Source organism: Manacus candei, unplaced genomic scaffold, assembly GCF_025592945.1.
Source record: "Manacus candei isolate 608988 ecotype Guabito, Panama unplaced genomic scaffold, ASM2559294v1 h1tg000008l, whole genome shotgun sequence".
NCBI lineage: Eukaryota > Metazoa > Chordata > Aves > Passeriformes > Pipridae > Manacus > Manacus candei.
This window is the reverse complement of record NW_026138056.1, coordinates 6566601-6594396: the sequence shown is the minus strand read 5'-3', so window position 1 is coordinate 6594396 and position 27796 is coordinate 6566601. Positions and strand designations below refer to the sequence as shown.

Sequence of the window (27796 nt, the reverse complement as noted above, 5' to 3'; positions counted from 1 at the left end):
TTTAACACATTACAAAGTATGTGTTAAGCCTTCTTGCTTTATACTGAAAGTGATTTTTAACTACAGGAAACTGAAAAAAGAGTCTTTCTGAATTCTCTAGGACTGACCACTGTTAAGGTGTCCCACTTGGGGGACTCTGTGATCATGAGACCTGGTTGACATTGGCAAATCCTAGGTAAAAAACTTTATTCTGTGTCATTCCAAGTTTTTCACCCTGTGCAACAGTGTCTTCAGGTCTTTCACCTTGATGTCTTCACCATCTGTAGCAACTGTGTCCCAACCCTTTTTTGATTTGGGCTATGGCTTTTTCAGGCTACAGTTTTTTCTGAGACCAGTAGGATAATACAGACTCCTTTCTTCCAGTGGGCAGTACCTGGAAAGCTATGAGCTAAGACTATTGCCTCTTCTGAGGGAAATGAGTACACTGTCTGCTCTCCTTGGCCCCTTGGGTGCAGGAGGTCTTAGGAGTTTTGCTTCTCTCAGAATGGTTGGAGAGGTGTAAAAATTATCAGGAGAATTCTCAAACCTCATTTTCCTTTCTTAGGAAAACCTATAAAAAACTTTTGCAAATTAAAACCACAGCACCGCCTGAGTTGTTTACTTGTGAGTTTGTTCTGTGTGTTTTTCACGTTGGAGTGAGCTGCGTTGCTCCAGAGGGGGCTAAGGGATAACCAGGATGCTGTCTATGTAAATAGACAAATGATTAGATAAATCCCATAAGAAACTGTTAATTTTCTGAGCATGGCCATATGCCAAATTTTGTAGCTTTCACTCCTCCTTATCCCTCCCTGCAGCTAGAGTGCAGTAGTAAGTGCACAGAATAAAGTCTGTTCAGGGAAATTTAATTTTCGCATGATAAGGTCTTTCCTATATCTTTTATGTATAACACAGGTTGTAGAAAAATTTATATATATATATACACACACATAGACCTAGTGCTAAAGATTACTGGAGAATAAAGTGCTCCCAGAATGAAAAAAAATAAAAAAACAAAACAAAACAAACACAATCATTTGTTTTTATTTCTACTCGCTAAGTCCTAGAAAATCTCCCATGATGCTCCACGGAAGCTTTTGCAGAGCAAACTCTTGTTGATGCAAACCTCTTGGACTTCATATACCATGAGCCAGATTTCAACCTGATATCAATTTTTCATCTTATGTATTTCCAGGGCTGTCATTATTCTAGATGATGCTTTGTTTCCAGCAATTGCTAACTAGCTGTAAAGCTAAACTTGTAGGTAAAGTGGCTGAGGAGAAGTGTTTACATAGAGAAGTCTCTCTTCTACTACCTCTTTGAAATTTCATCAGTGATTTCAGTTTCAAGTATTTTTTGTGTAACTTTATTTCTGGTACCTATGGGGGAAGACTATAATACTATAGCAGCATTTAAAAGGTATCACTTATCTGCTGATGTTGAAGAGAGAAATTTTGTTGTGGTGCCTCACTCTGTAGAGCCAGGAGGTCATTGATAATTGCTAGTGTGGTAGGTAAAGTTTTAGTTATTGCTAGTCAGTCCTCTTAGGAGCAAAATACTGCCCACACAAGTGATTGCTTTTCAAGATCACTTTGAAGTGTCCAGCACATGGAGAAGTGTCATGCAGTATGCAAATCCTTGGGAAACTTGAAAAGAAGGTCTTCGTGGTATAGAGCCCTCTAAAGGATGAGGGATCTTGAGGAAGAGGGCCCAAATTTTAGCAATTAAACATGTTCTTGCTTTGTCTCAGCCAAACTTTAATTTAGGCTGTTTTAATTAAATAAACATGCCAGCAGAAACTGGTGTTTTAGTCACAACACATGCCCCTTTTCTCTTTACAGCAGCCTCCTACGTGAGGCATGACACTCCCTACAGCCCTTACAATGAAACTGGTGTTTGCCATGCTTTGCTTTACCTGGCCTTCTCTTTGTGCTTGTGTTGGAGTAAGTTCAATATGCCAGAAATGCTGCCACAAAATGCATGCCACAAAAATCCATTCTCAACTATCTTGGATTTTTTAGATAACAGTCTTTTTATCTTGTTTTGTCTTTCTTCTTTCTGTATTCATTTGTATCTATGACATATTCTGGATATAAGTTGAATAAGGGACCACCCCAGACCCCATTTTCCACTCTGATACACTCAACGACATTCATGTTTGTTTAAAATCACAAGGTGTGTCTTATGAGGTTACATTGTATTTCTTGACTCCCTTGAAACTGTAACTCTTTGAGTGTAGGCTTGAGCTGAACTCATAAGTAATCCCATGATTTCTTTTATTAATCTGCAGGGACTTGTGGATGTCAAAGGGTTTTGCAGAGCAAAAGTGATGCAAAGTGATGGGACCAATTTTTTTGTGTTTAGTGACGATTACCAGGGCTAGAAAAATAAAGCTTTTATCTCCCATCTCCACTTGACATGCTGCCTTTCCCACCTGGTGACTGGCAGTCTCAAAGAGAAGGTGATAATCCTGCCTGGGGCACAAAACCTGCATGGCTGGGCTCGGCCAGAGGGATGGTCAGCTGTCGGAGGGAGATGTCACTTTGGGGAAGAACAGAGAGGCCATGTGCCTTGTTAGCCCCAGCTGTGTCCCTGTCAGCCCTTACTCTGCCTGGAGGGGATTAGCTGTGTGATGCACCAGGCAATAGTTTGCCTTGGTGGCCCTCTATAGATGCTGTCAGTGTTGCACCAGCCAGATGAGTGCTCAAACGGCTTCATCAGCCCCAGCCGAGGAAGTGTGTTGAAACAATACTGTGGCTGATGCTTGAATGAAGCAGAAAAGCTGCCAGATGCTCCTCTCACTCTCAGATCCCACGGACTTAAACCAGCCCTGAAGTCAACAGGTGCTCACGGTCCTACAATTTTTTAGTTCTCATCTTGTTTTGTGCACAAGCTTCAAAAAACGTCAGATTGGTGTGTGACTTGTAAAGCAGCTTGATTTGAGAGCTATATAATAACATCAGGGGCCTAGGGACTTCAGGTTCATTAACATATTTTGCAAGAGGCAAAAATTATGGTTGTTGCTTTCTTCCCAATCAAAGCCTTTTAGAGCATATTCATTCCTACTGCAGTTCTGCTGTAAAGTGATATGGGGGATGTGTTTATTCCTTAGCAGCAGCATCTCCTACGTACAGACAGTTTGCGATATTTAAAATACAAAAACAGAGATTATGTAAAATCACAGTTCGTGAATCTTGGATTTAACAAGGACTTTCTAGAAGCTCTGGATTCACCAGTGCAACAGCAGCTACCCACATAATTTCCACTCTTCCTCCCTTCTTCACTCTCCCCTCATTTCATTAAATGTATATTAAATAATATTATATTTAGAAAATAGTCCTGACATAATCTATACACATGACTTTTGGCTAAATTAACAGAGACATTCATCCTTCATTTGCATTTTATTGAATACTATACAGTTTATTGATTTTGTGTGTTTTCATCTTCCTAGTTTGCAGATATTTCTGAGTTACTATAAAACTTCTGGACACTGATGTGTTCTAATTCACTGAAACCTAAATACTTTGCTAATATGCATAACTGTAAACACATAGTAATGAATCCAGTATCCATGTGTATTTTTATGCTATTTTTTTGCACATCTTTTCTCCCTAATAATAATTTAATTTTTTTTTCAACTAATTGTTAGGTTCCACTATTTAGTTTCTATTCATGCTCTTGAGCTAAGAGCTTTTTCTATTTTAGTGAGTAGTTCAGCTCAGTGAGGGTAGATCAGCAGGCTGACCTAAATGCAACTGGTGCTGATGCCCCTACCTTTGTCTTTATATGCAGTTTAGGGGACTTACTTTGGAGTGCATTTAGTCTAGCTGCTTGAACAAAACATCCCCATTGTGCATATATTTTACAGTTGTCCAGAGGACTCAAATAATGGAGCAAATCTGGTGCACCCTTGGAGTGTATGTCTGTATTTCATTTTGGAAGGAATCTGTTTCTTGCATGCTCTGTGGGCAGAGTGAGTGTGCAGCTGGTGGAGATGATTGGAAAATTTACTTTCAAACCTGGATCATAACCAGACTGGCCGGTAGACACAGCCCATTAGTTATGCAAGTATTCCTGGTCATTTCAGTGGGCATGACTCAGATGACAATGGGTTACTTAGAGTAATAGCTACATGGCCTGCCTCTTTTTCTTTCTCTCTCTCTCTTTTTTTTTTCCTTCCCAAGAATCATAAACAAGGCATATTCCTATAATTTATCCATAATTATACTTCATTATAAATTAAATCAGTAATAAACAAGCATGTCATCAGTAAAGGTATTAATGAGATAATGGCTTCTCTTCTGACAGGCAAGTCTTCAATTTGCACAGTTCAGATGAGAAATGACCCATCAGTAGGTATTTGGGCTACACAGTGATGGAAACTGCACACAGGCTTTCCTCTTTCAGTCAGTTCACCTTGGTAGGTGACCCTAGGCTTGGTAGACTGACAAGGAAATAGGGAATCCTAATTTTGTTTCTTTTGCAATGAAGTCTGGAGGAATCTTGCAAAAATCAGCTGCTTAAGCATGGCCCTGTGTTCAGGGCCATGAATCTCAGGTGGGTTATTCCTATCACACTCCAAATAGCTGGAGATTAGGAAGTCATTTGGGCCAAGCACCTGAAATCTTAAGCAGTTAGACTCAGGAGCTGGTACAACTTGGGTTTCTATTGCAAATTTGAGAAGAGCTGCCAGTTAGAAAATTATATTCTTTCCCACACTTCCTTTTGTTTTTTTCTGATGATCAGGGTGACATAAGGAAAGAAAAGCAGTTTATTTTTTAGAAAAAAATCTATTCTTTCTTCCAGGCCTCTCTGCCTGGTGCTGTTCTTATTGAAAGTAATCGCATAATTACCACTAAATTAGAAGAGATGAAGAGGAGGCTCTCAGCCCTTACAGGAATCTACAGCAGAGTGAAGCTTCTGGTGCCAGCACTTAACCTTCCAATTTCAATTGCCACTTTGGGGTGCTGGAGCAGGTCCTCCCTGTTTAAGGAAGGGAGCAGGCTCTCCATTTTTAGATGAACAAAGAGGGATGGCTGCTTTCTTACCTGTTCATTGTAATTACTTTTAAGTGCCTGTTCTGATCTCTTTCTTCAGTTTTACAATATTAAAATCCACAATATGAAGCTCAATGCTTCCTGAGAGAGAGAGCTTTCATTCTCACTCATGATAATAATAGTAATAAGAACAATACATTTTAATGAAGTCAAGGATTTGGGTTATCTGGTATTTCCATCTGCCTTGCAGCCAGAACATCCTCTTTTGCAAACTATTACATTTGGTGTTTTTAAGGTTTTGGCTTTGCTGCATTTACCTTTGATTTCACAAATGATTGACATGTTTTCCTTCAAAGTAGCAGATCTGCCAGTTTAGTAACTAGGACCATCATAGTTTCAGTTATAATTTTCCCCTCCACGGATCTTTAATTTAGGTTCCTTCATTTTCTGTGCACGGATCGCTGTAGAAGAGGAGCTTAAACTGTTCTGGCTTTCTAGGTCCAATTGTAACAGTTCTGACTCCAGAGATGGTAACATAAGGTTTCAGTGTCTAAGGCAGAATCACAAATACTTTCCAAGGAGAATAAGCTGTTACGAACCCTTTTCACTGCTTTTGTGGCCTGTATTGAAAACAAGATTATGTCTTCATTGTAACTAAATGTTAAACTGAGTAAAAGGTTATTCCAGTAGCCATAATTGTGCGCTGATTGACATACAAAATCTGAGCCAGATTTTCCAGAGGTGACATGTTCCTATATATATATATATATAAAGATATAAAAATAGGACTTCATGCTGCTACTCAAAAAGATTTAATCTGTCTGATTTAATCTGGGTGTTTTTCTCACTGGGCTGGACAGACTATATACGTTCAAGCCCCAAGCACTGCAGTAATATAGCAGAAAATGGGCTGACGCTGCATGCAGCCTGTACAGTGAGGTTTCTGCTCCTTATTCAGTCAGAATTGTTTGTGTCCTTGTGTTTGTGTGTATGGTGCCTTGTTTTAAAGCTCCTCCAAAGGTGCTGTATGTCTAAATACAAGGGGCTGAGACACAGTCTGAGTTCTATGTGAAAGGTTTCAGAGCAGAAAAAAAATTAAGTGTGGAAAAGAAGTTCAATTTGGTCAAAAATATCTGAGAGGAGAGCTGTGTGAGGTTTTAAAGTACAGTTCCTTCATTGTATCATAAATTTTAGTCTATCTGCAAAATTACACTAGAGAAAAGCAAACTGGTATTTATAACCAAAACCAGAGGCAAGCATAGCAAAAAAAAAAAAAATTACTAACTTATCAGAGTTGTGCTGATAAGGGAGATTGAGAAAACTTTGATTTTCCAGGAGGTTAAAGACTGTCCTATCTCCTGAAACATTACTCATACCAATGCTCACAACTCTTTGGGGAACTTCTTTGGTGGGAGGAAAGACACTGGATTCAAGTCTCCAACTGACAGACACAGTGACTTTTAAGGCTGGGAGAACTCTTATGCCCACAGAAGGAATTTGAGAATATTCAGTTTCAATGGGATGATTGTTTCAGGGATTGGGTTGTTTAAAATTATGTGAGTTTTACTTTCCAAATTTGGTTACAATAAATGCTTTGAAATCAAATATTGTTTATTATTTGTCTCTAAAAACCAACCAGATTTACTAATTACAAAACCTGATAAAGAAGGAAGTTTGAGATAAGCAATAACATTATAATTGCAGGCCACTTTATACATGAAAGTCATTGCTTAGTTCTTAAACATAAGCATCAGACTGTAAACCAGATCCCATTAATTTGGTGATGACAGTTGTTTTTCTTTATTATGGATTCGTGTTCCAGAATTTTAATTTACAACCTAATTACTAATCTAACATTAGCATTCTGAAGATGATATTAAAAAGTTAATTGAACCCGAATCTAGTGGAGGTAAATTCAACGCCTGAGTCTGCAGACATCCCTAAGAAATAACTCTGATCCTGTTCATCCCAGAGGGCTGTACTGATACAAGTACCTTAGCCAAAATACCTACTTTATAAACTGGCAATGCAAAAGTGTACTCCTTTTCTTATGTTCAAAAGCCACTGCTACTCTCTAATCAGCTTCTAAAACCTCGATGTTTTCTTCTGTGTCTCTGTCTTCACTGGGTAAACTTTAACTCTTGAAAGTATCTATATATGTGAAGCATAGTGATGCGTGTTCATAGAAAAGAAAAGTAGATCTTGTCCCCAGTTCACTCAAGTACGCATTGCTACATATTTCTTTTTTAAAATATGCATCACTTATCAAAACTTCACCAGTGTGTTGTCTGTAAACTGGCCAGAGTATTTGGCTGTGTCCTGAGGAGGAGTATATAGGGCCTTGACCTTAAATTGCTTTGAAAGAATCCTGCTGGGTTGGGTCTGCAGAGCTCATTTGCTTCCTTGCTGTCTGCTGTTTGTGCTTAATTAATATATTTGAAACTTCTAAGGATGTCATGGCTGCAAGGGTAACCGTGGTGACTATGCTTACACTATTCCTTCTCAGACAGTGTATGGTGTGAGCATGATCCAGAACCCTTCAGCTTATCCATCCACACAAATATCCTGCTCCTGCACCTGACCCAGGGAGACTGTGGGACAGGATGCCCCTGCAGCAGAAATCTGAATATATTGAGAATGTACAGTGATATAGTGGGCCTGTGAGAAAACATCTCTGTCCTTTCAGAGCATCTAGGCAGAACTGTGTAGAATCCCAGGTGGGCTGTACTGGTGGAGTAAAGCCTCGCTGGTGAGCCCAGAGTTGTAATTTTGGAAATAACTGTCCTTGTGCGTACCCAAAATTTGGCTTATGCTGTCTCAACTTACTGAAATTAAACCAAAGCTGTATAAATACTGGAGGTTTTCTATATGCATGGGATTTTGGTAACAATGGTTCTGTAATTCTATCTTAACTATGCTAACAAGGCTAAAGAAGTTCTACCTATCTTTCTTTGGTCAGAACTCTTGAGAGACAATATCTGCCCTGCATTTGTTACCAAAGCTCTGGTGAAGCAAGATTAATACATCAGTCTGGTTAGGGCATGGTAAGGGGGAATGGTTGAGAGAACTGCCAGGAGAGTATAGCAGATTTGTTCATGGAGGGACTGGCCAGGGATGGTTCAGTCAGGGGGAGAGGGGCTTTTTCAAGGGTACTAACTTCACAGCAGTGCCGTCTCCACCTGACACAAGTGTGAAATATTCTCTTGCTACCTTTGGTATTTCAAGTGTGAAATGCTCTCCAGACAACCTTGGTATTTCAAGTGTCATTTACATATCTGAAGTGAGGTGACAATGCAGCTAACCCCAGTGCAAGTTCTCCTGGAATTTTATTTAAGCTATTTTTTCCACAGAAAGTTTGGTCTTTATAGCAAATGCAATTTTAAAGAAATCAATATAAATACAAGTCATCAAATACAAAAATTAATAGTTCATTTCAAATATTCTTGTCCCGGCTCTTTTTCTTGATTTTTCCCTCTGATTTTGTTCAAAGATTGTAGAGTCATATTTTTTCTCTCATGCAGTAGTTTAATACCTTGTACCCCTGTGCTTGGAAGACTTTATAGCAATTCAAGCTCTGGAGCTTCAGTCACGCACAGATTAAACAAATGGGAATGATGGAGCTTATCCTGTTCAGCCGCAAATCTTTAAATCTGACTTTAGCCTGCATGTGCCACTCATGGTATAATGTGGAATTGGGGCAGTTCATGATGCCCAGAAAAGAATGACCAAGTTATTCCCATGGGCACAGATTTTGTTCTGTCCCCGTGGTCCTGTTATTGAAATGTGTGTGCACACAACAAAAACCCAGTTTCTCCTGCACACAGCCTGTGTCATGAAGCCTGTGCATAGTGCTAGGCTCAGGTGGAACAACATTTTCATATGGAGCAGTTCAGTACATAGTATAAAGATTTATTAAATTTTTCAAGGGACAATTTCATTTTTGAGAAATGCTGGTTGTTAAAAAGGCACATCTCACAGAAATGCTGAGGTACTTGGTTAAGTAGGTTTACTGTAGTCTCAATAAAGCAAGGAAACAGTTCAAATAGTGATAAAGTATTATGCACTTTTAATTTTAAGTGGAGAGGGTAAAATGAAGGTGTTACCTGTATCAGGAGACAGATAAGGTCTGCTTTTTATTATTAAAGCAATTGTAAGAGATATGACAAGTATTCATTGATTTAGTTCAGTTTAATTAGTCAATGTTGGGTTAAAACCTCTGTTCCTGTGACTTCTGGAGCTGCATGTTGCAATCTGTATCACTCCATTAATATGGTATCCTAGCGAGCATGTTTCCTATTTTGCTCCCATGGGTGAGATTTAGAGGTATGATGGAGCACTGTTTTGACTTCTCACAGGATGAGCTGGATGAACTTCGGGCTGAAATGGAAGAAATGCGTGACAGCTATTTAGAGGAAGATGTTTACCAGCTGCAGGAGCTCCGGCGAGAGCTGGACCGGGCAAACAAGAATTGCCGCATTCTGCAATATCGTCTCAGGAAAGCAGAACAGAAAAGCTTGAAAGTTGCACAAACAGGCCATGTGGATGGAGAGCTCATTAGGAGCCTGGAACAAGATTTAAAGGTGGGTTGAGCGATTCATATACACAGCAAAAGAGAGCAGACTGTGATGTGGCTCTTTGCAATGGAAGTGAGGGTGACACATGAAACAAGCAGTAGTTCTCCAAGTGCCAGGACCAATTTCCTTCTGCTGTGGTGGAGAACAAATATTAAACTTATCATCATAAAAAGATGTGTCACTGAGTAAAAAAACATGTGTTTATATTCAAAATAAAAGAAAGTCAAGTTACATTTAAGCCTTTGAAAAATTTAAAGGATCTTTTTTTACTGAAAACCTTAGCTTTTCAATACTGTATAAACAAAACCTGATACCTTTTTCCAATCCATGCTGTTTCCTTCCTTTTCACTTCTTGCTTATGCCAAGTATCTTAAAAAAAACTAGTCAAAGCTGCATTTCTTAGTGTCTTATGAGTTACTTGTAACATTAACAGACTTATAATATTTTAGTAAGACAGAGAGAGAATCAAAATGCTCTTTCCATAAAAGCACAAATCCCTGTAAAAATAATATTAATAAACAGCTTTTATATTTTTCAGAAGTGTTTCCTTCAAGACCAAATTAGGCTTTGTATAGTCATCATGTTTGTCTAGTTTCATCTTTTTTAATATTGCTATCTTGTAGCTGTTTTTAAAATACTTTTGTAGAGAGGGACTGCTTACCACTGGAATTATTAAGCATTTTGTACTTAAAAATGCAAAACATAAAATCTTCAGAAATTGGAACGATTTGTTGTCAGCAGTGGAAATGAAAGTAACACATCAAATCATCAAACCTTTTAAAATATCAGACCTAATTTTGTCTTTTATGATAAAAAAACCAAATTATAACCTTATATAATTGTATATATGTTGTAATTCCATAATTCATCGTTTTGCATGATGTATCACCTTTCCAAATGTTTTTGGAGTATATGTTTATCCTTGTTAGGCTGGACTCAGAAAACCTAAGCTATCATATATTTCTGTGCTTTCATATCACTCTTGCTTAGTTATGATTGCTGTTAGAGCAGCAAATTTGGGTGGATGACTGTTGCATGGATGTTGCTTTGATCGATGACCTGTCAGCTTTACAGCACAATTCCTATCTTTTGCTTTATCTACGTGATATACTGGAACTTTGATGGGCAGGTTTGGTATCTGCTTGTTTCCTCCCACTGTTCTGACATTGTCTTAGCATAATGTGGAGATGGGTGATCAAACGTGTTTTCATTCTGGATTTCTTTATTAGAAATGAATATTCGTTTTGGAACTTGGAAAACTCGGAGGCTTTCATCAACAGTGTCATAATTGAATTAAAAATCTCTTGGCTTTCTAGGGCTGTAATATGCTTTTACTGTAAGAGACATACTGTAGCTGTTGCTCCCCATGGATGATCTTCATGCATTTGTGCTCTTCCTATCAGGTAGCCAAAGATGTTTCTGTCAGACTGCACCACGAGCTGGAGAGTGTGGAGGAGAAGCGTGTGAAAGCAGAAGATGAAAACGAAGTCCTTCGGCAGCAAATCATTGAGGTGGAGGTATCCAAGCAGACGCTGCAAAATGAGCTGGACAAGTTAAAAGAGGTAAGCAATTGTCAGGAAAGGCATGCAGAGCAATGTTGGTGGGTTAGATGGGAAATTTGATGCACAGGTTTCTTAGACTAGATCTGACATGAAATGCTTTCCAATATTGCTTGTACAATTGCTCAAAAGGTCTCTTTTGTTACATGTCCCAAATGCAGTGATAGTTTAGAAGCAATAGAGATGTGGATGATGTGGCTTTTGTCTGTGCCTTCTCACAGGGCTTCTGTCCCATTTTAAATTGCCTTCTTAAAACCTCTCTTCCTACTAGAGCAAAACCCTTTGATTTGACTCCAGCTAGCTCTGGCTCTCCTTTGCACAGACTGGGACTTCCACCTACTTGAAAGTCAAATGAGGTGTGCATGACTTGTCTCTGAGAGCATGGTTCAGATAGGCAAGCCGCCGTTTTGGCTGGTACTCTTCAGTGGTGACAGTGGGAGCCACCAGCATGAGCTAGGCAGCAGGAATGTGGTCTGTTATGTATAAATAACATTGCACTTCAGGCACAGAAATGCTGCCTCTTGAGAAAAGGGTTCATTTCAACTGGAGCTGACACATAGTCATACTGGGTGAAGTGATGATCCTTGGAAGCAAGTGAGCTGAGGAGCAGGGGACAGTAAAGGAAAGCCAAATACTAAGCATGGCTCTTTACTGGAGCCCACATCCCAATGTGTAGCAGTATTTCTGTTCTCTTAACAGTACAGCAGATTGACATCTCACAGCCTCTGCTCTGTTTTAAACCAGATTGAGATAGAGCATTTAAACATAATGAGGTAAGGCATTTATCCTCTGAGCCCTGGTCAGATTTAGAGAGCTGGTGCAATTATGCGTTATTTTAATCTTTCAAACATTGCTTGCAAGTCAACTGGCACAAAGCCTGGCTCAGTTTTATAAGGACAACACCTACTTAATTTCTCTTGCGTTTGAGTTATCAGTGGTCCAGTGCAAGAGTTTAGGAGCATTTTGTACCTAACAGAACAGGTCATCAGCTGGTGTAAATATCAGGGTTGCTTAGATTACTTATGAACCTGACACAAAGGATAAAGTCTGCATGATGTTTTAGCTATTCTTCTTTCTCAATATTATTTATGAATGCTGTGCTTAATGGACAGTACTATGTTACAGGGTCTGCAATCTATACTCCGTACAAAAATACCATCTCATTGACAGTCCTGAACATATTGCTTGTTGTTGATTAACATGCAGGTCCAGTAAGTACTGCTTGGTCATCTTTGAGATTAAGCAGTTTGAGAAATTAAACTGTGGGTGACCAGTGGGGAAAAAAAGAGGTCCATCAGTGCTGAAGTCTCAAGGTAGCTCTAACCAGGCTGAATTTGCCTTGCTGCTTAGATTGCTACAGTCTAGCCATGCTGGGAAGCTCCATTGACTCTGCTTCTTCTCTGCTGCATTGAGAAGCAAAGTGAATGCACCCTTACTTTCGAAGCGGGCTTTGCACCCTAAGAGGCAGCAGCTGGAGGGGAGCTAGGGAAAGGGAAAGATAGCAGGTAGAATGATGGGATGTATTCTTCTGATCTGGAGATACAGCAGGGCATAAAATGGATCATAAGATGTAGTAGTAGTAGCAGTAGAGATAATTTGGTTTCTCATGCCATGAGTTGTGGTTTCTCTGGCAGTCGGAATTTCACAAGGTCACAGTAGGTGAGAAGATGGAGGTTTGAGTCCTTGACAGGTCATACTGGGACAGATGAGCCAAAAGCTGGAGAAACACAGCAGTGTGTGTGTCAGATAAGTATGTGTTGGCAACATTGTCGACATTGCTAAAAAAAAGAAACTAGTCTTGACTCAAGATGCGTTCAAATAACTACCAGAAGCAATGCCTTCTTAGAAACATTTAATATGTACAAAGCTCTAAAGGAGCGTATTACAGACATGCCAGAGGGAAAGCTAGTGCTTTATATATCAGGAGAAAAGTGACCCAAAGGCCATGTAGCTTCTTCCCAATCCATGCTGACTATGCATCTTGTCTATCTAAAAGCTGACAGTTAGAAGGAGCATTTTTCCTAACCAGTCCTAGAGCATTGCCTTAGGCCCAGTTAGACAGTATTCACTCTCTGATATAGCTCACTGCAAACATATGCTTATTTCCTGTAATATCCTTGACTATTCTCAGCCCTTTTCCTTTTTCATCCCCTGATCAACAAAAAGGTTTTCTCACATCCATGTTCATGTTTATTACTTAATTCAGTGCTAGTTTCTGCTTTGGTCTGCTGTACAATTCCCTCGGGTTCAGTTTCTCACTGCAGTAGATGGCATGTATGTTAATTACCTTTAACGTGTTTTGCATGCTGAAATGTCTTTAGTAATTGTACACATCTCTGAAAACCACTCTTTTTTAAAACCACCTTTAGTTTTTACCATAATCTCTTGAAGAATTTCAAACGTTTATCATGTTTAGTGCTGTTGCATATTTTTTATCCCAGTACCTGTTTTCATCTCCTGTGATACTTTTAACAGGATTTCTTTGGTGTAAAATGCATACAGACTCATTCTATCTAAATAAAATTCTTATTTCCTTAAGAAAGAAACCTTACAGGTTTAACTGGGAAATTATTTTTTTGCCTCCTACTGACCATGTAATTTCAAGTTGTTGTAATAAATAGGTATAAGATAGACTTTCCTCTTTGTCACTAAATAATATTTCTCAGTGGGTCTTACCTTTGCAAATAATCCTTCACAGTCTCCCCTCCCCTCTCTCTCCTGCTGCTAAAGCACTTCCCTCCCCAGTCCCAGGTGCTTCTAGATTCCCATTTCATGACATACTTGCAGAAGTTTATCAAAATCTATCGAAACCACATCTAGACTCTTGTTTTGTTCTGGTATCTGCAAATACTCCCCGTCATCAAAATATTCTGATTTTCACTGAATATTTCTGTAAGGAGCTGTCACATAATCAGTGAATCACTTACAGGTTTTTTAGGGTAATGCCACCTGTTTCCCTTTGTTTTTTTCCTTTTTTTTTTTTTTATAAGAGTGCTCTATCCCTTCAGCCTTTTGCTGCATTTCCTGTGTTTTGAGCTAAGATATGAATTGCTAAGGATGTTTAATGAATGCTTGTGGATTTTATCCAATTCTGATGTCTTCCAGCTAGACGTCATTCTTCTCTGAACATCTTCATCAGTATCCTGGCATTTGCTTTGCTTACTCATGCCACTCTACTTCCTTTTTTTTCAGTCCTGTTAGCCAAAAGCTTATATGGTGCTTTCTTTTCCATAATACTTCATATGGGTTTTTTTAAGATATTATTTGTTTATCACGGTGTAGGTTCATCATCTGCTACTCTTTCCTGAAATACTTCCACTGATTCTTTTGAAGCTGCTTCTTTCACTGGGTAATAATGTTTTCTCACTGAATATTTTTTAACTTTACTGACTGTACTAGGTTTTTCTGTTTCAGTCAAACTGCTGCAGCACTGTGGTTCATTGAATTTTTTCCATGATTACATTCACCTACTTTTTCACTTTTCCTTTTTCATATCTTCCCTTTCTTTTTATTTTTTTTTCCCTATGAACTTTTCAACTGGTTTGGGGCAGCCATCTGATACTTTTTTTGTGGCATTCTCCATCAGAGCTTCAGAGTTTTCCTACTGCTGTGAACACTTCTTTGTAGCATATCCTGGAATGTCTCTGAGAATGATCCCTTCTAGGAATTTGCTAGGATTTTCTGTGACTTACGAAAGCTGCTTCCTCCTTACAACTTTAGAAGCAAAGGCAATGTGCCCTCACAGGTTCAGTAAGTACACGTATCCCTGCCAAGGCTTGCTTGCTTTTTTTCTCTTGTTGTCTGGGTTATTAACATTGCCATTTGAGTCAATACGCTGCCAGGAGAGAAAAAAAAATTACTCCATCACTAACAAATTACCTCAGCAACATCTCTGCAACTGTCATTTCCCCCTTCCTAATATCCTAATGCATCTCCTGAGAAATACTGGTGTATGTTAAGAATTTCTCTCTGTCAACCAACTAGCAAGCATTCAGAACACTTTTTTCCAAAATTTCTTTTCCTTTGCACCAATGCAAAATCCTTAGCAACTCTCTTCTGAGCATCTACAAACCAGAACTTTTCTCAAAGGCTTGACAGTAGCAAGTGGATTTTCTTTGAGAACTGAACATCTCCACTCAACATCTAACTCATCCAAAACATCATTTCCTTGGAGCCACCAAGGCATCTTTAGGGAACTTCTTCCTTATATTTTCTCTGGAAAGATATTTCCCAAATAGATGATCTATTTTTAGTGTAAGTGTAACCAGCTATGAAGTCATGCTTGGCAAGTGTTGAGTGCCCTTATGTACAATGGTCATTAATTGCCCTGTAAGCAATACCTCTCAGAGTAATCCTTTCTCTAAAAACTCTGTACCTTGGGAAGAACAGACCATTTTTGCTACTTATTGTAGAAAATGCACTGAGATGGCACATGAGACAGCAGCAGGACCTGCTCCTGTTCCCCATGGGGAGAATGAGTCAGCTGCTTATTTGCAGCTGCTAATTGTGTGTTTTCTCATGTCCTTTGTCTGGGTTTGGCATTAGCCAGGGTAGAGAGAAGAGGCAGAGCTGTGGCAGCACTGACACTGCTGGGGAAGCGTAGCCCTGCCAGACCAGACAAAGAGAGGGGAGGAATAAGGTCAGGAGTAGCAGCTGCTGAAAGATTTGATGTAAGTACTGTGAAATGGTTTAGCAAGAAAAGAGTGAGAACTGTGTAACTGGGAAGAAAGGGGCATTTATTTCTTGCGTGTTCGCTGTACGGAGCAGGTGACAGCCTCTCTTATTGCCACTGAAAGCAAAAGGACTGGAGGGGGAGCAACCAGAGGTGTTGTTTTCTGTCTTGCAAGGACCTCTGGCGTAGCAGCCACCTCCCATGTGACACTGAGATTTTCTTGGTCAGCTCCTAACTTCAGTTGACATCATTTGTGCTTTGAGGCCTCCGGATTGTTGGGACCACTAGAGACACAAGTGCTGTTCTCTGGGCGTGTTCACTCAGGAAATCACTTCTAGTTGATGGAGAATGATGGCTGCAGCTCACATTCACTGGTGTTTTTACAAAGAAGGATAGACGCAAAATGGGAAGTCAAGTAATACTGTTCCCGTTCATTTCTGCATGAGAGGAGAGAAGTACAAATCTACTGTCCATTAGTAATGTCTCCAACACATGTCTCCAGGACACAGACTGAGATGAAAACCAGTACGTACTATAAATGGGCTTTCCCAGGTTACCTGTGGGCTTTTTAGGGCAGTGGCATCCCTAAAGGCTCTTTCATCCAAGGCTTACTTGCTAATGGGGATGCTGTGATGCCCAAGCTTACTCTCTCCTCCTCCCCTGCAGCACCTGATTTTCAAGGCACAGTTCAAGAACTGCTGCTTTTAAGAGTCAAAGAAAATTTTTTGTTAAAATATCTGTTCATTTTAACAGAGTGAAAAGGTGCATTCAGAAGCTTATAAAACTGATAGAGTTATAGAAGATAAGATGAAATGTCTTTCAGGCATATTATTTAGAGAAAAATTTTGCTTCTCAGTGCATGTGCACTACTCTGTTTAACATCACTAGAGGTGGAGAGCATTTTGCCAAGGGAAGAATTCAGCTCTATAAACATAATATAGCAAAATGAAATCTGGAGGCTACTCCTTGGAGCTGAGTGTGACACTGATTTTCATTGCTATGAACCTTATAAGTAGGGCATAATATATGCCACATGAGTGCAAAGTGTGATTATTCCAATCTGAAATCACATTTTCTCTTTTTTCTCTTATATAAATATACAGATATGGTGTGAAGTGATACACAAATGGTGAAGAAATTATTTTTAGTGAAAACACACTTGTTTGTATAAAACATTACCCATATTTTCATTAGCTAGAACTTCATACATGTTTATTAATGTATCCCATAATGTTTTTCAGTCATTTGTCAAATGAAGTTTACTCACTGAAGTAGGGCTATACTGTGAGAAATCTTTGATTTTTGTAATGTATGACTTTTTTTAGCTATCAATGAGTTTACATGATGGAAAGTTTATGAGAAACAGGGCAAGATTCAAGCAACATTAAAAGGAATAAGCAAGAACACCATGTTGACTCAATAACCCTTCTTAGAACTTAGTGCTTGTGACAGTTATAAGTAATGAAGTCTTGTGCAATAATCATAACTTACCCCATTAACTGCATGAAAGTTTTACCGCAGCACCATTTTGTCTCCAGTATCTTTTTTTTTACTGTGATAAATAATGAATTGGTACCTAAACCACAGTGAATGATTTATACTTGTTATGGCATTTCAGGAGCTGTACAGATAGTGAAATGGCCTGTCCCTTATCGGTACCAACAAACAGGGTGGAGGGAACACATGGGAATGGATCTGGCTGGACTAGAAAAATATAATAATTAGGAAGCAAACTCAGTAACATGATTTTTTTTCTTTTTCAAAGTAATTATATTATACATCTTCTAATACACTGCCCACTTTGTTTTTTAGAAATATTAAAATATCTTTGAACAAAAGAACACCTGAAATTTTCGAAATGTTTTGAAAATTTTTTATGCTTATAAAGGTCTCTTATGCTTATAAATGCCCCTCTCCAAACAGTATCTGCCTCTGAATTCATGATTTACCAAATAAATTGCCACCAAGCTTTGGCTAGTCTTTTATTTTCTAGGTATTTGCTATTTTTCCACACTTGCCAGCAATCTTCTAACACTACTTCCAAATCCGATTATAATTTTTGAAGTGAGTGATTTTGAGATAAAGTAATAGCGATTCTGCTGATCACGTCCAGAATTTTGTCACATTCAAAACCCTCTGTTCTTCTGTTACTCTGCCTGAGCAGATCACCTCATCCCAGACACAGGCTTCAGCTAACTCACCCCTTTCATTACTCCCAAATATTTTTAAAGACCACACCTAGCTTTAGCATATGGAGAAATTATGTTTAAGTGATGGCAGCTAAAGCAGGAAAAATGACCTACCATAGCTGCATGATCGTCCAGGTACTGGTTAGTTATAAGGATACCTTCTTTTTCTGGTAACTGAAATTCCTTTATGCTCCATGGATCATCCATTTTTCTTACAGTCTCTACATAGCAGAAGTCTTTTGGTAGCTAAAAGACTGCTACTTTTTCAATAGCAGAGACTGGTGTGGAGATAACCTCCACGAAGCTCCAACTGTGTATCAGTCTCCCCATCCTCCACTCAGTTACCAAAAATAATCCTGCTGTCTGTCACATGGGCTTTCAGCAGTGACAGTGCAAACAAACTGTAGCCTCTGTGACATTTTCATTTGAAAAATATGAATTTATTTTTCACTCCTTCCCTTAATTTATCCGTAACACAATTAAAGGTTTTCTTCAGCAAACCCTTGCAAAATATTGGTAGCAAATCCTTCAAGTGTTGTTCTGGGACAAAAAAATAATTGTATGCTCTCTATATTCTAAATCATGTTTCAACTGGGGCATAAGTCCCAGGTGAAGACAGTACTCTTTGCTTTTCTTGCCAAGGTGTGGGCAAGACTGTTTCAGGACAAGCAAACTTTTGCCGCATACTGCTGTTCTGTGAACAGAAGCTGTGATTTAAAGCTAGAATATCCACAGCTAAATGTACACCGAAGCTGATTAGGAATATCCCATATCATTCCACTCTGGTGAAATTCAGATCAGCCACCATCTGGTAACGATTCATGGGGGAAGCATCATGCTGTATGCAGTGTTTGGAATGGAGGTGGGTACCAGGGCACTGCAGTTTTGGAGACATCTCATCCTTGTCCTTCCTGCTTTCCATCCAGGGCTCAGAGGAGCCAGCACAGATCCTAAGTGAACATAGCCTTGAGCATATGAGGGAGCTCCAGCTGAAGGAGGAAGGGTGTATAAACCTGTAAAAAAGCTCCCTTTGTTTGGCGCTCAGTGCAAGCTGACATCAGCATCAAACCCAGTGCCACCACTGCTGGGAGGCACAGCTTCACTGCCACCCTTTGGCTGGCTCACGGTGAGCAGGCACCAACTGTTTTCATCTCACATCGCCGGTAATTTCATCCCAGCATCTGGAGCTCTGGGTAGCGGGATGGAAAAGAGGAAGAGACAGTCTGTCAGGGTGAGAAGAGGAGCTTTGTGAGATGCATAGTTTCTTAACAAATTCTCCAGATTGCCTGTGGTTTTTGTTATGATGACGCTGCCCGTAGGAATATGTGTTGCACTGGCGCATTGGCACCCGTGGGGACGGCACTGTCCAGAAATGCTTAGGAAGGTGAAAAAAATCCAGAGCTATAGATTTTTGTCCTTCTTTGAAAGGGTTAATTGATTATATCTCTTCTGAAATTAATTATTTACACTTGCTTCTCTAGCTCTGTTTTTAAAAGGAGAATGTAACTTATTGCACAGATAACTTATGAATTATTAACATCGCACTACTCAAACTGTCAGAGGATGAATGAGGGGCAAAGATCTGACCCTCTTGGCAAGTTTTGCTTTGCCACATGCTATGGCACTGGACTTTCCCCCTTCCCTACGCCTGGCACTGTGCAGGTAAGCCTGGCTCCACTGTCCAAAGCCTTACTGGCTGAAAGACAGCCCAGCTTGGCAGTGCACCACGCGTTGCCTGGATCTGTCAAGAAGTTCTCTGTTCCCCTGGAAGGGAAAAATTGAGTCAGTTGGTGCAAGCAAGTCAGGAAAAGGGTTTAAGTGGCAAAGAGGTGGAATTAAGCAGTTGTTAGTCTTCAAGCAAATCAGCACCTTTTGCTACTCCCTGTAAATAATCTGTTTCCTTGTGCCACAGATGAAGATATTTTCACCCATCCTGCTCTTTTCAAAAACCTAATCCATGCCAAACCAGTGGCATGTGCAGTACTTCAGCCCCTTTCTCATCCCCACAGGAATGATCCCAACACTCCCATTGGTATTCTCAGCAGTTATATCAGCGGGGAGCTCACTGCAAGGTCATCATGCTTTTCCACCTCATTCCTACACTCAGCCTGCTGAAAAATGCCTGGGAAGGAGACAGTATATGTTCTGTGGGAGGAAGCATGGCAAAGCCTTTGCTTGATTTAGTTTTAGGTTTGATGTACCTTGATGTGAGAAAGCCTGAAGTTCCTTTTAGTACCCATAATGGTGGTTCATTCATTCTAGAAAAATGACACAGTCTGCCCCAATGGGTACATTATTTCTGATTTCTGTGTTTATTTTTCTTTTTACTGTATATTTTGTCAGATGGAAGCTCAAGCACAAATTAATATAAACATTACAAGATATTCTTTCTTATCTGAGTATGAAAATTTTAGGTCTTGCTCCAATTATAGTAGCCAGAGCTGGGGAGGGAAAATGGTGCTGATATTTAGAGACATCAACATGATGTCTACGTGGGCAGAAGAAGTACAACGATCCATCTGAGACTGCCAGATGTACGTATTAGTCTATTTAAGGCCTCTTTCTCAGGGATCACTCCAAAATAGTTACAGTCCAATCTCTGTAGCGTGCTCTCTACAGTCAGCTGTACAGAGAGAAAGTGGGTCTTGTGCAGAGATTGGTGAAGGCAGCTCTCCTCATTCTTGCTGTATGCAGAGTTCAGGATAAATTCCCATCCCTGAGTTCAGTGGTATCAAAACCAGCAGACTTCGAAGGGATGAAGGAGGGAATGAAGTAATTAAATTATAAGATAAAACAGTTCTAAGGCAGATGCAAATCTGAAAACCTTTAAGTTGCTTTTGTCTTTAATGTTTTTCATTACGTAGAATATATTTTTCTATAAAAAGTAGTTGAGGAATTTTTTCTGTTCATTTCTCCTTTCAGTTTTCAAGAGTCTGGTCCTTCCTAGAATCATAGAATAGCTTGAGTTGTGAGGGACCTTTAAAGGTCACCTAGTCCAACCCACTTGCAATGAACAGGGACATCTTCAACTGGATCAGGTTGTTCAGAGCCCCAGTCTGACCTTGAATGTTTCCAGTGATGGGACATCTACCACCTCTCTGGGAAACCTGTTCCAGTGTTTCACCACCCTTATCATAAAAAAATTCTTCCTTCCGTCCAATCTAAGTCTATCCTCTATTAGATTAAAACATTTACACCTTGTCCTATTGCAACAGACCTTACTAAAAAGTGTGTCCCTGTTGTTCTTCTAAGACCTCTTTAATTTTGAAAGGCTGCCATAAGGTCTCCCCAGAGTCTTTTCTTCTCCAGGATGAACAACTCCAACTTTCTCAGCCTGTCTTTATAGGATAGGGTCTCCGGCCCTCTGATCATCTTCAGGGCCCTCCTCTGGACTATCTCTAACTGGTGCTGAGGACCACAGAGTGGGGTCTCACCAGACTGGAGTAGAGAGGCAGAATCACTTCCCTCAGCCTGCTGGTCATGTTTTTTTTGGAATATGGTTGTCTTTCTGGACCACAAGTGCACATTGCCAACTCATGTCCAGCCTCTCATCCACCAGCACCCCCAAGTCCTTCTCGACAGGGCTGCTCTTGATCTGTTCATCCCCCAGCCTGTGTTGATACCAGGGGTTGCCCCGACCCAGGTGCAGCATCTTGCACTTGGTCATGTGGAACCTTGAGAGGTTCACATGGGCCCACTTCTCAAGCTTGTCCAGGTCCCTCTGGATAGCATCCCATCCTTCAGGTATGTCAACTGTGCTGCTCAGCCTCCTGTTGTCTGCAAACTTTCTGAGGGTACACTCGATCCCTCCACCTATGTCATTGATAAAGTCATTAAACAGTACTGGTCCCAGTGCAGACCCCTGAGCGATATCACTTGTCACTGATGTCCATTTGGACATTGAGCCATTGACCGCTACCCTTTGGATGTGACCATCCAACCAATTCCTCATCCACCAAACAGTCCACCCATCAAATAAATATCTCTCCAATTCAGAGAGAAGGATGTTGTGGAGGACCATGTCAAGTCCTGACAGAAGTGCAGATAGAAAACATAAGAAGTTCTTCCTTTGTGTTCTGATGTAGTCACTTCATCCAGCCACCAGGTTGGTGAGGCAGGACTCACCCTTGGTGAAGCCGTGCTGGCTGTCTCAAATTACCTCCCTGTACTTCGTGTGACTTAGCACAGCTTCTAGGGGGATCTGTTCCATGATCTTCCTGGGCACAGAGGTGAGGCTGACAGGTTGGCAGTTCCCAGGGCCCTCCTTTCTAAAGGAATACTTCTGCTTTTTCATTACCATGCTTATGATGACTTTATTAATTTGTTGATTATTCCCAAACCAGAAGATGTAGTGCTTGCTGCCACAGGTATCATAAACTGTGGGCAATTATAGGGAAAGGTTCCCACAACAGTTTGGGGACAAACTGAAATGCAGGTTCTACATTACTTATAAGGATGTGAAATGGTGGAAATCCCTTGTGGGAAGGAGCTCACTGTTGTGAGCTGACCGTTATGTTTCATAGTTGTATAAGGACAGGTCTCGTTTTCCACTGTTCTGGTCAGCTGTCAGGGTATGTGACTATAGTTTCTGGATTACCTTCACAAGGGAAAGGAAAAAGACATTAAGATTTTAGTTTCCTTAAAAAAAGAAAAAAAAAAAAGCTGAGTTAGAATGTAGCTTTGAAAAGCCCAGCACATCCCACTCCTCCCTTTTGGTGTCCTGCATCTCCTCAGGCGGCCAAAGAGATCAGCTTTCCTCCCTCCCCTTCTACAGGTCCCTCTTTGGTGGGATTCTCACATTTTCTGCTCGTGCCTTTCCTTCTTCACCTTAGGCTTTTCCTCTGCATATTGCAGATGTGCACGCTAAATTGAACACACAGTTCTCTAGTATATGCAAACCAGCCCTTGAGATTAGGGGCAGCTGGGACGGGCAGGACTTCAGACGCACCTTGGCACAGGGAGCTGAGCTTCACCATTTGGAAAGTTATTTTACAGCTGCTGCCAGAATTTTTTGCTCCCTTAGGCCAGGGCTTCAGGCAAGCACAAAAATCTTCAAACAGGAAGTATTTTCTTCTATTTATGGTTCCACCTGCTCTCAATTTCCTTGAAAATACTGCAAGAACATTCCCTTGGTAGGAAAATTGGTTACTTCCATTCTGGTCTTGACTGCAATAGGTGCAAAAACCAAACAAAATGGAAAACAATATGTCAGTGAATATTAAAGTCAGGGTGGTTTTGATTGTACAGTGTTGATTTCTCTCTTGGGTAAAGTTTTGTGCCTGTTCTGTTTTGTTTGAGTGGATAGTCCAGCAGTTCACACAGCCATAGAGGAGACTGTAATTCAAGTAACACAAATTAAGAGATATCTCTTGCTTCTCTTGGCCACAACTGTTGCAAGAATAAACATAGGTACCAAACTGTGTATTCTTTGGGGGTAAAATGTAAAAAATGGAAAGCATTCCTGTGGTTCTTCATAGGAAGATGAACCATCGCCACTCCTGCAGCTGCCTGTCATTGAACATAGTTTTGTGTTATTTGGCTTCTGGAAGAAAGAGATACATCACAAGAACTGCTGTCTTTCTGAGTGGGTATGAATAAACACTGTAGAGAACTTTGGTATTGTTGTTTCCTTGCTACAAGACGATCAGGAAAAAATTTGGCAGTAATTTTCTTAGTCAAAGGGAAGGAAGAGGGAGCCTTTGGAGGACAAGCAATGCTTGCATCGACATTTCACACACACTTCATGTATTCACGGATGCTTTCCTTAGAAGTAACAGCAAGAGAAAGACTGTGGATAGAATACCCCACAGGTATCCACAGTGAAATGCTGCACAAGAACTACAATACCTCTTCAAAGAGTCTGGTATTTACAGAAAGGCCTTTGCAACGTTACTACATGATTTTTCATAGTGAACACAAATCAAGAGAGAGGGAAAAAGAAAGCTTTTCTGCACATTATCTTCAGTTTCCTAAACCAACCAGCATGTAATTATCAGTGTATAAAAACTGAAAGTGTGTTCTAGGATTCACTGAGACCGGTTACTAATAAAGGCATTTTCACAACTGAACCTGACAGTCTGTTAACTGCTTTTAAATGTGAATGTTGTTTGGATCCTGGCACCTTTACTCCAGGTCATCAGCTGACATAATTGAAGGGAACAGGAGCACTAATTAGGATGCAAAGATTGTTGTTCTTGTTATATTACAATCTGATCTTTAAAATTGAAGCCATCTTTTCATCCCTTTCCCGGTCTGCAACTGATTTGGCTCCTCCCTTGGCTGCTCTAGCTCTTGCTTTGAGGTCCGGAGTTGAGTTTTACTTGGCAGCTCAGAGAGGAGAAAGGGGAGAATATGAGATTTCCTCTTGGACAGTCGTGAGAGGAAATAGTTCAGATAAATCGCCCACCACCAAAGGCTCATTTTACTCCTGTCTCAGAAGGAGAACTGCTGGGTGAGGAGGATGTGGCAGTAACCACTTGGAGCTTTGTGATGAGGAATGAGGAATAGAAAGCCCGGAGATACTACTGATTTGGCTTTAATTTTTTATTCAGGGGCTTCTTGTGTTGCAACTACTCATAGCTGATTATCCATAATCAAGACATTTCAAACAAAGCCATTAACAGAAATATTTCTAGTCTCCCTATGAATTTCTTCATAAAGGTTTAAAATCTTAAACCAGATTGGCAGGTTGACATTTCCAAGAATTGTTTTTGCCATGCTAGCATAAAAAAGACTAGGAATCATTAAGGATTTATTGAGTTTCCATTTTCTCCATTAAAGTACCGACTATTATTTTCAAATGAAAGATTTACCGTAATGAAATCATTAGTGACTGTGCATTTAGTTGTGGTTTTTTTTGACAACACTCCTAGCTATCATAGCCAGGCAGTCAGACTCTGCCTGTATAACATGCATAGCAGTGACAAGCTATCTTTTCCTCTTTGATAGTTTGATAGGAGATGGAGAATTTGATGAGAAGTGAGCAGATGTCAGAATGATCGTAGCTACCTACGGTTCTTTTTTTTTTTTTTAAGCTCATGGGGTATTAACTCTTTGGCTTTTTACTTTGTTTTCTTTCTTTAATTGCAAAATTATTTTTTTTTTAATGACTGAGTGTGTGTTAGAAAAGCAGCCTTGGGGAGTGAGATGAAGAAGAAATGCAAAGTAAAATATCACATTACTGCCCAAGTAGGGAAAAATATGTCCACGTTAAGCTTTAGAGGAGTTTAGCATTCAGTTCATGGAAATTCTGAAATATGGGAGAAACTGATGACAACACTTACATATTTACAAGAGATTGGATCCTTGGAGGAGTCAAAGGTCTGATTGTTGTCTGTCTGCAGTTTTTAAAGAGAAGATGGCTCTGTAGTGAAGGCAAATCAAGCCTTCACAGGTAACAGTGACAATCTCCAGAAGCAGACTGCTGAACTAAGAGATGTTTTTCTGTCTCAAATTGTTTATTATTCTTAAAGACCTAATGAATCCTTCAGACTAAGACATCTGCATCAAAGCACTCGCTATTTTGGTTTGATATTCAACACCAAACAAGTGCCTAAGGTTTAATAAAGTATGTTGGTTGTAGCCAGATAAATATCAAGATCTTGTATCTTGTAATTGTGGATACTCCCAACAGCTGGCTTTAAAACCCCACGATTAGAGTCTCATGCCTACTCCTACCCATACAGTGTGGCATGCCGCAACCACAGTCCCTTTTCTTCATATGTGGTACCATTATGTCAACTCCAGACTGTCAGCTCAGCATTGTGGCAACAGGTAACAAACTAAAATCTGGACTAGATGAGGTTGAGCATTCGACTTTTAAAGGGCATTTCTGTTCTTGAAAATGGTACTTAAAGCAGAGTCTGGGGCTTCCTGTTTGATCAAGCAGACCTTCAAGGTAAATCTGTTTAGTGTACTTTTCGATTACCAGTCCTGAAATCTCAGCATGGAGTAAGGCTTGTTTGTAAACAAGAGTAAGAAAAGGTTCTACTGAACAGACTGTATTCCTTGGCACAGATCGACTGTTCTCTGCTGTAATCAGTGGAGGTAGCACCTTACAATTACACATCTGAGGGCACCGGCCAATCCACCACGTTCTGCCTTCGATAGCAGATAATTCTTTCGTTTGCCAGGAGGAATGGAAGAGATGTCTCATTTCCTTTCTTTCCTGAGCATCAGGGGGAACTACATGTACAAATATTCCTCTTGCAGTTGCCTGATCCTCCGTGTGGCTGGTGCCTGGGGCAGATGCATGGTGCTTCCCTACTTACAGATATATCAGCTGCATGTTACTGTCCCTCTTCTACTCTTCTTTGGAGCATTTGCTAGATGAGAGACACTGGACCCAAGAGTTCAAAATGAAAATTTGCCTGTGACAGTGAAAGTATGTCTTAAATGTCTGAAGATTTAATAGTGTTTTGAGATTGTGTGCATCCTCTGTATTTTGTCTCACAATTGTCAGCAGAGTTTTCATGAAAGGGAACCAGGACAGGAAAGGAGATTTTAGTGCCCAGATTTTTAGAAAGTAATGTTACAAAGGGTGGGATTGTGGAAACAGAACAGCTCTTTCAGATATAAAACATGATAAGTTGTATCAGCATAATGATGCTCAGCAGAAGCAAGTGAGTAGCAGAAGAGGAATGTAATTTCAATTACACCATAAATTTGTTTTTGGCTGGCACAAACAGCTATCAGAAGGCAGACAAAATTTCCTTCCTCATCTTAATGAAATACAAGCACTCTGGTTTTAATTTGTAATTGGCATTCCTTCTTTAATGCAACAGAGGTTGGAAGACACTGCCCCTCTCTTTTTTTATGAAATTTATTTGCTTGGAAACATTCCTCTGTTTGTATTATTAATTCCCTTACATTTTTACTATGTGAATTTCCTGTGATGATCTCATGATGTTTATAGCATTTCTTGCAATGGTGCAAACAGATACTGATGCCTTGTTTTCATATTTGGGTGTGGCAAGGAATAGCCACATGTAAACTGCTGGTGAGCCACATCCAGGAAGCCCTATCTAATATCAGCTTGAGACTCGTTTCAGGCTCAAGGTAGATTCACTGCTAATGCTGTCGAGCTTAAGGACTGTCTCCACCGAGTTCCAGTAGTGAGAAAAGATAAATTAAGAAAGACGAAACCACATGCTAAAAATAAATTTGAAGTACCATTGGTTAGTATTACAGATGCAGGAAAGAAAACAGTCCTTGAGAAAAAATTCATGAATGTGCAGCGCTGTTGTGTATGTAAGAATTCTGAGTAGTCTTACACAAATTTTTAGCCAATATAACTGCTTAAAGTACAAGTAGCTCTTTCATACTCACAAAAATGAAAGAAGATACTTCAGAGTGTTTACTGACATTTATTAATGTGTTTAGGACTATCAAAGTGTTTTCAGTCAAAGACCCTTATTATATTTCACAAAAGTTAATAAATTACATCATGGAATTCTCTGTGTGATTTACTACAGGTTTACTGATGGGAGAAAGCAAGGCACAGGATTATTTAAAACATACACTACTTTTTGTTTGTTTGTTTATTCCTGATCTCTTGAGGAAGGATAGCCAGTGGTCTTCAAGGCCCAACTACTATGCAACGAATTCTTATTCTTTAACTGCAACTAGAGTAGTTTGTTCAGGCATATGTTTGAAAGCAGCTTGATATTTATTTTGTTTCTCAGATTGGGATTGTAGTACATGTGTGTGCCTAAAGAGCTTCTGCCTGAACTGAGTATCCTTTCATTGGCTGCCCTCCAAATCACAGCTTTTAACAGCAATCTTTAAACCCTCATCATTTCTTCTCGGTGTTTACTGTAGAAAAATT

At 39.9% G+C, this 27796-nt stretch overlaps 1 protein-coding gene across 12 annotated transcripts in view; it reads left to right on the top strand.

The window, feature by feature from the left end:
* The window catches only part of MTCL1 (microtubule crosslinking factor 1), a 105124-nt gene that overhangs the window by 2263 nt on the left and 75065 nt on the right, over positions 1 to 27796 (top strand). For all 12 annotated transcript variants that reach the window (XM_051772666.1, XM_051772655.1, XM_051772597.1 and 9 more), the window contains exons 2-3: positions 9332 to 9556; positions 10954 to 11112. In XM_051772666.1, the coding sequence (XP_051628626.1) occupies positions 9359 to 9556; positions 10954 to 11112 (357 nt within the window). In that variant the 5' untranslated portion in view covers positions 9332 to 9358. The remainder of the gene's footprint in view (positions 1 to 9331; positions 9557 to 10953; positions 11113 to 27796) is intronic.